A 13,981-nucleotide genomic window follows, 5' to 3' on the forward strand; every position below is an offset into this window, starting at 1 on the left:
CAGCTTAGATTAGTCTCTGTGTGGAATTTTCGTAGAAAACATTGTGGTCATCTGCTGAAGCAGGGAGAAGGCTATTTCCTTATTCTGTGTCTATGGGAAAAGTCTTTGGATGAATCAAGCCTAGAATGTGATATCTCCCTTTTCACAATGAGCTGTACATTGTTTTACAGAAGGACCTAAAAATTGGAGCTTATCTGATACCAAACTGATCAACTTCGTAAGAGTACTTCAGTTTGGTTCTACAAGCAGAATGTAAGATCGTACAACTGTCAATAGGTCAGCTATCCGGTATGAATTTTATGATATTAGATGACTCAAATTTATTTCAAAGGATTTTAGCTGTCTAAGAACACAGAATGAGCACATATTACTGCCTGCTTCCACTAGCTTACAGCAACATCTGTGTTTAAAATGGCTAGAACATGAACGCACAGCATTAGTAGGTTTAATAATATTGATATGAAGACTCAATGCTGTAAACATAGGCATTCCTATTTTTGATTGTGAATTTTCTTTCAGGACATTTCTGGCTGAATCTCTAGAGGAAGCTGCCGCAAAACAGGTCCCGTCAGGACCTCAGTCGTAAGGAAAATCAGCTGTGCATTGCAAATCAAGCTAAGTTATAAACTTTTTTTTTTGCTCGATTTAGTGGATGTGAATAGTATAATAAAATTGAAAATTGTTTTAGATCCACTAACTGTTTATTTTCTGATGTGAGTTTTTTGACCCATGATTACAGATGGACCAACCACATTTATTGAATTAGCAAGGTGTGTGGGTTTGGGTCGTTATGAGGTCTTTTTCTCCCTATTTTTTAATGAATCGTATTTTTGAGAAATTGTTCCTTGAAAATCAGACTTGGTTCCTGCAATTGTGCAAGAAAAGTATATTGTTCACATTGATACCATTGGTATATTTAGATAGGTTCTACTCAATTGATGGTATACTGATCCTGAAGGTTGTCGTTTCTACTAACAACCCAGATAGCTTTATTAATAAAAAAAAATCATTCTCCCTCCTTCCCTCATAACCCAAGATGGAGAAATGGCAGGGGCAATATACTTTACGAACATACCTGTACTACATTTTCAAACAAAGAATGTTCTATGTAGCTTCTATTGGAAAGGTACATGACTCAAGACCTTCTGTGTCACAGGAAAATGCTCAAATGTCAGATGGAAGCAAAAGCTGCACATACCACACACACACACACACACACACACACACACACACACATCACAGACAAGGGAGAAAGACCAAAACTGTCCATATGGAGGCTGAATGTTCACCTCCACATCATATCCAAACTGCTGTAGGTCAAGATCCCCAACAGAAATAAATAAGGTTAAAAGCAATACATTCACTGACTGTCACTGTGGCTTCTGCACATATCAGTGCCTCAGCCATTCAACTGTTATTTAAAATGTAGAACCTAGAGCTTTGAACCTACCCCTTCAGATTTCTTATCGGGGAAGATACAGGTCTCTCCACCAGCTGTGAAATTACAGTAAACTTTGAAAGAGTCCCTGGAACAGCCTTGGTTAGGATCAATCCAGTATTCACCTAGATATGAGAAAAAAAGAGAAAATAGCAGAGAAATGAATTCCATCACCGTGTCGTCTGAAACAGTGGAAATCTTAACCCATGCTGGATGGAATAGACTTGATATCTCCTTTTCCTTTGCAAGATATTTGATATTTTATAAATACTAATGTTCATGAGCACACATAGACTTAAGAATGAACTATCATAAGTATCTGTTTCCAGAAGGTTGGAAAAGTCAGACCTTCTCAAATGTCTCTCTCTTGCTCTCCTCACATTCAACTTCTTTTAAACTCAGCTCTTTGAGGTTGCTTTTATCACCTGTACCTCAATTCTTTCCTGCTCAGGCAACAGATTCTCCATTCTGTGCTCCAGACTGCAAAGAGCATTTTCTTTGTTTACCTCAGTCAGAACTGCGGTTAATAATCCTAGAACTTCTCCGTGAAACACTGTCAGACCCCTGCCTCACATCTGATGATACTCAGTTAAAGCAGCCCTCTGTCTCGCTTTTAATCCCACTTTTGTTAAACCCCCTCACTCGTGGCCCTGCTATCCTAGCTTAAGTCTCTTTTTGGTTTTTTTGTATTCGGTATATTTCATCTGTCTGTCTAGATTAAATTGTAAATGCCAAGGCGGCAGGGATTGTCCATTAAAATGAGTCAAGAAACATTCTCCTCCCTCCCCCACCCCCCCCCCACACACACACAGCAGGTAAAAGTACATGCAAATAGCACCATGCATTTTTTAACCAACAAAGGGTGGACAATTTTATAAAAGATCATTTTCACAAGTGCTGTTTAGCCACAAAAATGGTGCTGTGGATTTAATGGGAGTGGCTGTACAGATGATAGGTACTTTGAGCCTGATATTCAGCTGATGTCGGGCACCACTTTTTCTATCTGCTACCAGCGTTTAAACCTGGATACTCAATACCGGACTGTTTCCAGCGACCAGCATTGAATATCTGAGGGGGGGGGGGGGTTAACCACTACTAATTACTACTATCATTTCTATAGTGCTACTAGATGTATGCAGCGCTGTACACTGGACATGAAGAGGCAGTCCCCTGCTTGACAGAACTTACAATCTAACTAGAACAGACAAACAGGACAAATAAGGGATAAGGGAATTACTAAGGTGGGAATGATAAAACATGGACACTGAACAAATGAGTAAGGGTTAGGAGTTAAAAGTAACATCAAAAAGATGGGCTTTTAGCCTAGATTTGAAGGCAGCCAGAGATGGAGCTTGACGTACAGGCATAAGGTGCAGCAAGATAAAGGAACGGAGTTAGCAGTGGAGGAGGGAGCACTAACCAGTTAACTGTTTAGCTATTAAAGATAGAACAGCTATTTATGCAGTTCTATTTGACCGCTAAACTTATCCAGTTAGGCGCTAAATATCGGCGCCTAACCAGATAAGTTGTACAATATAGCCAATAATGTGTTAGGCGCAACCAGCAATATTCAGTGGAGATAACCAGTTATCTCCTACTGAATATTAGAGGTTAGGCACTGATATGCTATTTAATTAGTCAGCAGCCGTGTCTGGCCAGTTAAATAGCTTTCAATATCGGGAGGTTTGTCTTCTGCTTATCTTTTGAAGACCTACCCATCTGGGAAGTCTTTATGGCAGAGCTGCAATCCTTACAGGTGCGAGCTGGGTTATTTGAGTGCCCAGTGGATGCTTCATTTGCTCAATTTCCTGTTTCAGAGAGTTCAATGAGCCAAAGATCTCTTCCATGCCATCGGCATAATCCATATAATTGTCTGGGTTGCCCTCGTCGACCAGCTGGCTTGCATCTATGTTACGTTTGCCCTCTTTGAAGCATGGATAGGCAATGGTGAATGACTTCACCGGGAGGACCCTTGGAAGAATGCATATCAGGTGATAGAATAAGCTTTTACGTTGATACAAGGAACACTTACAAAATCTTTGTAAGCCCCATTCCATAGTGGTAGGTTCAGTATGAGTTAGGGTTCCAGATACAGGTGGGTCATATATTAATAAATCTACAGCTCAAGACCACCATTAAAAACAAGCTTATGTTGCTGTCTTACTTCCAAAATATATGCAAATTCCAGTAGAAAGAAATGATACATTATTTTAATTGCTGGTTTTGCAAGATCTCCTATAGGATAGGAAGTTATTATCTGAAAGTGCATTTAAGGAATGTCAAAAGCTAAGTTTAGAAGGTGATAAAATGTGCCAAGGTTGATATATAGGACACTGGCCACTGAACATACTGGGCCAAATACTGACAGAAATACTATGATAGAGGAGGGCTTCAGATCTTAGGTATTTTAAAAATGGAATTTAGGGGCCTCTTTTACTAAGGCTCTCTAATATTTAGGGTGCGCTAAACGTTAGAGATGTCCATTTATTCATATGGACATCTCTAATGTTTAGTGCACCCTAAATATTAGTGCATGCTAAAAACACTAGCGCGCCTTAGTAATAGAGACCCCAGGTGTTTAATGCTTGGGTAATTAGGTGATTTGGGATGCTAACAAATATATGGGTTTATCAGTGATTTTGCATCATGAAATACAATCCTAGAGCATGTTTAGGAGAGTTCAGTTTTGAAATGTGTTAGTGAGGGTTAGTCAAGTGCAGGGTTCCCTGCTCAACCTCTTATTAACTTCTAAAGACGTTGGAGACCCAAGTTCATTCCCATTATTCTCTCCTCCACCCCAAACTTGTCTCTTTATAACCCTATGCCAATTCCCACCAACCAGGGCTGGCCCAGCCATTAGTCTTACTAAGTGTCAATCTAGAGCAGCAACGTAGCATTGGCCCAACTGGCAATGGCATTCCTTTAAAGCTGCTATCAGTGATGGGCCTTTCGCATATGTGCAAATATACTTAAGGCTGGTCATGTCCCTGCCCCTCTCTGGCAGATATCAAAGGGGGGTGGAGGCCTTAAATGCTGAAAGGTCCACTGCAGCAGATTATGCTCCTAGTCAGCTCTGATAGCAGGGACAGCAGAAGTGGTGACAGGGGAACAAAAGAGGGGAGGTGGTGCATGCTTCGGAAATTGAAAAGGAAAGAAAAATGCTGAACACCTGAGGGGGTGAGGGAAGGCAAAGATGCTGGATACATGAGTTTGGGGGAAGGAAAGAGATGCTGGACACCAGAAGTAGTGAGAGAGAAGGGAGATTTTGGGACTCTGGGTATAGTGGGGTGGCATGGGCAAGCAATGTGAGGCAAATTGCTGATGGTTCACTAAGTTGGAACTTATCCTTGCACTAGCCCTGCCACCAACAACTTCTTCTCCCTGTCTCCAGCCTTTGTCTATCATCAGTCCCTCTATCACCACCATCAATCTTTCTCTCTCTCTTCCTCCCCACACTTTCCTCACTCACCACTGTCTGGTCACCTCTCCCATCTCCTCTCCAGTCCCACCACTTTCTTTCTCCTCCATCCTTTCACCACACGTGTCCCCCCCTTCCCTGCTGTTCCCAGCCTCACCAATCTCTTCTCCCCTCCTTTGCAATACCACTTTCTCTCCCTCTCCATCCTCTGACCACACTGTATCCCCCTTTCCTCCCCTCCTCAGTCTCACCAATCTCTCTCCCAAATTCCAATATGTTTTTTCTCTCCTCACCTATTCTGGCTCCTGTTGGTCCTGCTGCCATTTCCCTTCATGCGTCCTGCCTACACTGTTGATCCCATGGTCCACTGGGTCAGCTGGAATCTCATACAGGAAGAAGCCACACTAGTAGGAGCATTGCCTCCTCTCCTCACTGCTTTACAACTTAATTTGTAATTTAAAGCTGACAGCTTCCGCACCTCAGTCCTTGGAGCTGAGTGTGGACCATGCTTTTAAAAGCAGTATACTCAGGCACTGGTTGCAGTGGACGAGAATGCAGCCAAGGTGCCATAGTACCAGCTTTAAATTACAAAAATTGACAGATAGGTGGAGGGAAGATACTCCAACTGCCAAATACAGCTCCTACTTGGGCTGGAAGGTTGGGGAGAACAAGATTGATTCCACTCTGAGGATGTTATCTGCCTCAAAGGAGGAGATAATTAGTCCCCTTGAGAGATAATTGTAAGTCCCAATTTTCCAATGAGGGGGAGGATTATTAGAATTTCCCTGTTATAATAAAAAATCAGAAGCCCTAAATGTATATAACCAGACTTAAAAGAAACAGTACATGAAGGTTTTTCTTAAATGCCATCTATATTATGAGTTTCGACTACCTGATGAAATGAAGATATCCCAATAGACGAAATTACAATCCACTAGACATACCAACATCTTCAGGGATGCACATTCCTTTCTTATTTCTTCTTTCACGTAATGACTTTACTCAATACACAGTACTTCTCTAGCTTAGATTTTAGGAGGAGCAGGACTTCTGTGACCAGATGGCGGGCACCTGCTTCCAGCCTCCCTGTCCCCTCCTTTAAGGTCTCTTCCAAGAGTCTTTACCTTTTCCTTCTCCTCTCCTTGGCCTCTCTATTATAAACAAAGCTGTTTCAAAACATGAGACTATCCCTGTGATATGTATATCCGATAATAAACAGAAGGTAAGCAGCAGATATCAGTGAGCTGTGGAAGATACAGTAAACACTTAACTGGAGGACCAGGTGGGCCTGGAGTACCAGATTCACCCTTGGACCAGTTGGACCCTGTGAAAATACAGTGAGATAGAGAGACTCAGAAAATCTCAAATGACAAACCATTCTCCTGTTAGAGTTATGTATTTGAAGTCAAATGATTATTGCTTATGTTTATGAGGGAGAGGGTCCTACTGTACTTAACATGTAGCTCAGCCAGACGAAATAAGCAAGTTTTTTCTTCATGCTGTTCAAGCTGAGTCTCAAAAAAGATCTGGCTTTATTCTTTTTTTAAGTCTACAGTACTGGGCGGTCATTTGTAGTCAGTATTGACATGGTGTTTGCACCCATCACTTTCTGCTGGTCAAGATGGAAATTTATGGGGGAGATGTGCAATGTAATTGGCTGAAGGATAGTTCCCATAGGTAATTTTTTTGCCCTCACAACCAAAATACTGGAGAAAACATAAGTGATTCAAAAAGTGTTTAACTTGCAGCCTGACCTCTTCTTTTAACGAAGATACAAGGGGTTCTGAATTCCATAATCTAAGTCAACAATGCCCCAGCTTCATTGTTTCAATGAGTATATTTCACGTTCTTTATCTAGGTTACTGCAGCTGATATCAAAGGTGAAGTATTTTGATTCCAGGTACCTATTATATATTGAAGTCAGGGTTTTGTAGCCTAGAGAAAACCTCCATAATATAAATAAAATTACCCTAGAGATCTTTCAGGAATAGGGACACACACAAATTATTAGTTATTACTTCAACTCTAACATTTTCCTCCCTGCATAGTGCAAGGTTTATGGTGCTCACTAGCATGTTCCACTTCAGTCTCATAATGTAATGGTTAGGTGTCATGGAATATATTATGTGGTACGATAGCCATTTACTGGGCTAGTAATAATAACTCTTTCTTAAAGCAAGATACTGTGTATGAGATCTGGTAATAATATCCCTACTGTGAAGTAACAGAAGGGCATACTTAGCTACATCCTGTGTGTAGTGATATTTAAAAAGGTTCATTTTTAAAATTTGTAGAGAATTTGGCAGCCAGCACTTACTGAAGATCCTTTAGCACCCTTCGGACCAGGAGCACCCTTAAAAAAGAGAGAGAGAGAAAACGCAGAGCTTTAGTACTGGGACAGACTGCAGCTACTACTGCCCTCCCCCACTGATCACAAGACTGGGTGCAGTTTAGGCTTTTACTTCTCCAAAAAAAGCCTATTGCTTAGCAAGCAGAGAAAGCTGACCCTACTGGGACAGAGAAAATGGAAAGTAATGTTAAATTATAGAGAGAGGCATGGTGCACCCTTGTCACTTTGCTCCCTGCCCCATCCCTAAACATCAAGGGTCTGATATTCAAAAGGGTTTGACCAGGCACAAAAGGCTCCTGCCTGGTCAAACCCTACTGAGTGACCAGGCACCTGATACTCAGCAGCACTTAACTGGTTAGTGCCACTGAATATGCTGCTAACCGGCCATCTCCTAACCAGCGGCAGGCCAGGGCAGAACATGGGCAGAGTGCCAACTTAAACCAGTTAGCAGTGATTTTCAGTCCTCTAACTGGCTAAGTAATTGCATAAAGTTAGGACAGCAAAAAGGCTGTCCTAACCTTTCCTCCTGTTTACTAAGCAGCTGCCATGCGCTAATGCTGACACAGCCCATTCACTTTATATGGGCTGTGTTGGCATTGCTATGCAGCTTAGTAAACGGGGAGGGGTGAGGGTTATGCACTAAAGTTAACTAGATACCGCTCTGACTATCAGGTGGGTGGCCAGTTCATTTCCAGGTAGCCACTGATACCCAGATATTCAATTATGGGAGCCGCGCATCCCCAGGCATTGAATATCTGGGGTTGGTTCAGCCTGCATCTGTGAGTGGCTCAGATGCAGCATACCGCTGCAGGCTGAACATCAGGCGACAATTTACCCACTGACTGTTTCTTACACAGATTCTTAAGAAGACTCATTCCTTGCAGCTTTACTTAGTTCAGCTTATCCTTTCCTCAGTTTAACCCACTTCTAACTACCTCCTTTAGCTCACACCTTTGCTGCACTAATTCGTATCCTATTTGATTTTTATTTTGCATCTTGTCTCTTAGTCTTGAATCGATTGTAATATCCATGGCAGGGTTTACCAACCTGTCCTGGGAGAACCCCAGCCAATCAGGTTTTCAGGATATCCACAATCAACATGCATAAGATAGATCTGCATACCAAAGAGACAGTGTATGCACACCAGTCTTATGAATATTCATTGTGGATATCCTTAAAACATGACTGACTGGGATTCCTCCAGAACAGGTTTGGGAATTACTGCTCTAAAGAGCAGGAACTGTTCATTAGATATCTGCAAATATATGTGTACACCATGCAAATCATATTAAGATTCTCCCAGGTTTCATTCCTAATATACTACCGTATACTATACAAATAAATGACTCACCCAGCTATATAGCATCTGACTCAACCCACGGTTTGTACTTATACTGAATATTGGACTAAAAATAACCAGAATTAGTTATAAGAATTTTCACCATGTTTGTTTCTTCTAATGTTATGAAAAACACTTGAAGGTTGGATTAGAAGTGCATACCGGTAAGCCAGGGGGACCAGGAGGACCAAGTGGGCCAGATGGACCATTGATACCCTAGAAGAGATATGAAAATTACAATTAAAGAAGCCAAATAATCAGCTTTATAAACTGTTTTAATCATACTGAAGCAATATGTTGTGACTTTTATAGTTAATGGCAAATGACAGACTTAACGAGCAGCCAGCCACATTCTGTACAACTCCTGTGACTTCATTTTGTAGACAAGCAACAGACATTGGTACAAGTGACAGTAACACAGACAGCTGAACAATTTTTGGTTACATCCATGGGTTGCAGTTACTGCAGAAGAAATGGAATATTGATTTAGGGATATGGAGGCCTCCCAAGTCCATGGCTATTGCCACTTGTTGCCACAAACAATGTCATATCAATATGGAGAAGAAATGTGGATACAATCCAGCTGCATGTGTAGAAAACACATGGATACGCCCAGTGCAAATTTGACTCTCCAAAGTCTAGACGGTGAATCCAGGCTAAACTCCCCAGCACCAGCTTTTTCCAGTATTAAGTCCCTTGATGGACCAATTTTCAAACTGTCTGCACTGGGACAAAGACTGTGTGCACTTGTACCCTGGGCTTTGCACCAGTTTAAAAGGTGAAATCAGCTGTAGTTTTGCTTTGAAACTTGCCCTGGGTACAAGGTCCACGTGGTCACTTGCCCTACAATTTCAACAGGTAGCTGAAGGTTGCTGGAAAGGGATGCAGAAATACAAGAAAATGTAATCTCACATGCACTTTTTCTCTCCCACCCTAAACATACCCTGGGAATATCTCCTTTCCATGGAGGTAATAGTCTGTGTGGTGTTCAACAATGCGTTTGCTTTTACCCCTGTTGACAGAGGACAATTTTCACACAGCCAATTAAGGTAGGTAAACACTTTTTACCCATGTAAATCAGTTTTTAAAATGTCCCTCCCAGACTGGAGAGAAATAAAGAACAGCAGCTCAGCTGAAGAGACCCTCTACTAAACTGAAGGGGCTTGCATAGGAGATCCAAGCTCCAACTCTAGCAACAACTTTTAGGGGGTAATTATCGCCACCTATTTTAAGACTATTTTCCAAAGGGCTCTTTTTACTAAGCTGTGGTAAGCGCTAGTGCATGCTTACTGCTGCTTAAAAGGGCTTACCCTGGGATGCGCTAAGGTGTCTTGCCATAAAATCCCATTGTGCATGCACGATCCATGTGCTAAAAAAATCCATGAACTTTGCAAGGAGGGGCTTGTGTTGGGGGTGGAGAGCGGGCGTGACAGCACACATCAGTTAGCGCAGCCACATTACCGCATGCAAACTGATTAATGTGGGATTAGTGCGAGCCCTTACCACCTTCAAAATGGGTAGTGGTAAGGGCTCATGCGCTCATTTTTGTTAATGGTGGTGCACTAATGGCAACATTAATTCATGGCTAGTAATTGGAAAAATGGAAACCCAGCCACTTTCCAGCTGTGGTAAAATGGCCTTAGTGTGCAGGAAAGACTTGTGTAAGGGTGTACTAAGGCTACTTTTTACCATAGCTGGTAAAAGGAGCCCAAAGGCAGCAAAAAGTATCAACATGCCTTTATAAAAATAGACACCCAGAACTAACCCAATAACATGTAAATGGCATGGTGGAATGGCCTAGTGGTTAGAGCACCAGTCTTGACATCCAAAAGTGTCCAGTTCAAATCCCACTACTGCTCCTTATGATCTTGGGCAACCCTCCATTGCCTCAGGTACAAACTTAGATTGTGAGCCCTCTAGGGACATGGAAATACCCAAGATACCTGAGAGTAACTCACCTTGAGCTACTACTGAAAAAGGGGTGAACAAAGTCCAAATAACTAAAATGCCCATGTAAAAATCTATACCTGCTCCAAAAAAGATGTGACTATGCACATATGCTGTCACTCAACTTTATAAAAGTGCTTTTTGGTGAGTAAAACAGGTTTCATTTGGGGAAAAAGCTATACTTCTTTAACTGTTTATGTGGTGACCTTTATTTCCATATAGAGGCCATTTTACTAAGCTGTATTAGGCACAAACAGACATCTAATGCACTTTAAAAATGGCATGGAGGGGCATAATCAAACGGGGCATCTAAGTTTTTCTGGGGCCGTCCTCGCAGGACGGCTCCATGAAGGGGCGGGGAAACCGCTATTATCAAAACAAGATGGGCGTCCATCTTTCATTTCGATAATACAGTCGGGGACGCCCAAATCTCAACATTTAGGTCGACCTTAGAGATGGTCGTCCCCGGTTTTCGGTGATAATGGAAACCAAGGACGCCCATCTCAGAAACTACCACATCCAAGCCATTTGGTCGTGGGAGGAGCCAGCATTTGTAGTGCACTGGTCCCCCTCACATGCCAGGACACCAACCGGGTACCCTAGGGGGCACTGCAGTGGACTTCACAAATTGCTCCTAGGTGCATAGCTTCCTTACCTTGGGTGAAGAGCCCCCCAAACCCCCCAAAAAACCCACTCCTCACAACTGTACACCACAAACTATAGCTCTAAGGGGTGAAGGGAGGCACCTGCATGTGGGTACAGTGGGTTTCTGGTAGGTTTTGAAGGGCTCACATTTACCACCACAAGTGTAACAGGTAGGGGGGGTGGGCCTGGGCCTGCCTGCCTGAAGTGCAGTGCACCCACTAAAAGTGCTCCAGGGACCTGCATACTGCTGTCATGGAACTGGATATGACATTGAGGCTGGTAAAAAAACATTTAAAAGTTTTTAGGTGGGAGAGGGTTGGTGACCACTGGGGGAGTAAGGGGAGGTCATCCCCGATTCCTTCCGGTGGTCATCTGGTCAGTTCGGGCACCTTTTTGAGGCTTGGTCGCAAGAAAAAATGGACTAAGTAAAGTCGGCCAAGTGCTCATCAGGGACGTCCTTCTTTTTTCTATTATCAGCCGAGGACGCCCCTCTCTTAAGCACGCCCCAGTCCCGCCTTTGCCACGCTGTCAGCACGCCCCCATGAACTTTGGTCGTCTCCGTGATGGAAAGCAGTTGAGGGCGCCCAAAATCGGCTTTCCATTATGCCGATTTGGGCGGCCCTGAGAGAAAGACACCCATCTCCTGATTTGTGTCAGAAGATGGGCGCCCTTCTGTTTCGAAAATAAGCCTGATAGTGTGGGATGCGCTCAGGCATTCTATGGTAAGTGTCATTTTAGCACACACTAATCCATACACTCAAATTTTTTAAAACATTTTTTGGCAACATAAGTGCATAGCCAGGAATTCAATAAAAGGAAAATTGGCCATTTTATAGCCAAGGCAAAAATGACCTTAGCACCCACCCAAGGGCACGCTAAGACCACTATTTGCCAAAGCTTAGTAAAAGGGCCCCTAAGGGCCATATTTATAAATCACCCCTCTCTGGTAAGTTTTGGAACAATTTATATACAAACAAGCAAAGAAAACCTAATATAACTAACAGCATTAAATTACACAGCTCATAAAAAGAAAATCCATTTCATTTATTAGCAGTTTTCACACCTCTTAACCAATGCCCTCCCACATTACCTATGGGAAAAATTTCAACTACCTATTATCAGCCTGTCTAAAATTACTGTGAATAATGAAATCACCATGGTCATAACTTTTTTTCTGGTGTATAAAATGAAAAAAAGAAATTAGTTGTAAGTATAAGACTGGAACAATAATATTTTGTATAAGGCAAGGATGAAAAAGCTGAAAGTGGCACTCATTTAAGAGATATGGAGCTACCTGATAGTGTCTTGTTTGAACCATGGAAAACTTACTTGATCTCCTTTAGAACCTGATGAACCCTGAGGACCTGGCAGACCTCGATCACCCTTTTCACCTTGCTCACCTGGTGGCCCAATCAGACCAATCAAACCTGGATGACCCTGAAAGGCGAAGAAGAAATCACAAGAACATATAAACATATACATTGCCATACTGGGTCATACCAAAACTCCACTAAGCCCAATATCCTGTTTCCAGCAGTGGCTTGTCAGGATCTCGAAAGGTAGACAAATTCCATGCTTCCTAACCCCATGGATAAGCAATGGTTTTCTGCAAATGGTTTATGGACTTTTCCTCCAGGAAGTTGTCCATACCTTTTTAAACCCAGCTATACTCTAGCACACCCTCCAGCAACAAACTCCAGAGCTTAATTATGCATTGAGTGAACCCCCTCCCCCCCCCCCCGCCCACACACATTTTCTCCTATTTGTTTTAAATGTGCTACTTAGTAACTTCATGGTGTTTCCCCTAATATTTGTAGTTTTTGAAAGAGTAGACAACTGATTTGCATTTGTCCACTTCACTTCACTCATGATTTTATAGACTTTTATCAGATCTCCTCTCAGCCATCTATACTCTAAGCAGAAAAGCCCTAACCTCTTGCCTTTCCTTCCCCTTCATCATTTTGGTCACCTTTTCTAATTCCACTGTATGTTTAATTCTGTCTTATGTTATTATGTACAAAATAATTTCATGACTTTTTTTTGTCACCAGTGCCCTTGAACTGAGTTTGATTTGATACATTTAGAATTGTGGCTATTTAAACTGAGGAGAAAATGTTTAGCATTGATACAGAAGATGCTAACACAGAGAAAAAAAGTATTGGGAAAAAATAGAAGCCTGTCTAGCCCTGTGAGACCTAAGAAGATAACCAGCATCAAGCCTATGCCCTGACAAAGTCAGATCCTCCATTCCATCCTCTGAAAGTCAAATCTCTTCTCCCTCCCAAATCCCTGACAAGTTTGGTCTTCTACCCAGCCCTCCCCCCAAGTTAAAGCTAGGGGTCAACCTCTAGTGATAGAACCATGAAACTACCACTAGAGGTTGCAGTACCAATTTTCAACCACTAGACTACCAGACCTCTTAAGGAAGGCACAGGGAAAGGTTGGGAGGACGATCAAATTTTGTCAGGGGACAGAAGGGGGAAATGTGGACTCTTCTTATGCAGGTCCCAGTTGAATATCAGCCAGGATGCCTCATAAGTTCCCACGGCCAGAACATGTCTGGTGAGATCCAGACATTCAGTGCTGGTGCCCAAACATGTCTCTGCTTTGAATATCTGAAACATCTAGCTGGCAACAGCACATAAAAACTGCTGACCATCACCACTGAATATTGACCAGATTATTTTCATAGTGCAACAAGACAAAATTTATTCCTGTCTAAAAATATTAAACTAATGTCCCCACATACTGCTTTGGACTTTATGCTCCAGAAGTGAATCAATAAAGAAGTATTATCCTATATAATAAAATGCACCTCCAACATTCTGAAGCTGACTGCATGGC

General features: G+C 42.3%; 1 protein-coding gene across 1 annotated transcript in view; it reads right to left on the bottom strand.

Moving 5' to 3' along the window:
- Window positions 1–13,981, bottom strand: part of COL5A1 (collagen type V alpha 1 chain) — a 376,227-nt gene that overhangs the window by 24,549 nt on the left and 337,697 nt on the right. Inside the window, 11 exon segments of the mRNA XM_030207658.1 lie at window positions 1,451–1,564; window positions 3,156–3,184; window positions 3,187–3,210; window positions 3,213–3,357; window positions 3,360–3,388; window positions 3,391–3,409; window positions 6,128–6,165; window positions 6,168–6,180; window positions 7,174–7,209; window positions 8,708–8,761; window positions 12,467–12,574. Of these exon segments, the coding sequence (XP_030063518.1) occupies window positions 1,451–1,564; window positions 3,156–3,184; window positions 3,187–3,210; window positions 3,213–3,357; window positions 3,360–3,388; window positions 3,391–3,409; window positions 6,128–6,165; window positions 6,168–6,180; window positions 7,174–7,209; window positions 8,708–8,761; window positions 12,467–12,574 (609 nt within the window).

Source organism: Microcaecilia unicolor, chromosome 6 (genome assembly GCF_901765095.1).
Source record: "Microcaecilia unicolor chromosome 6, aMicUni1.1, whole genome shotgun sequence".
NCBI lineage: Eukaryota > Metazoa > Chordata > Amphibia > Gymnophiona > Siphonopidae > Microcaecilia > Microcaecilia unicolor.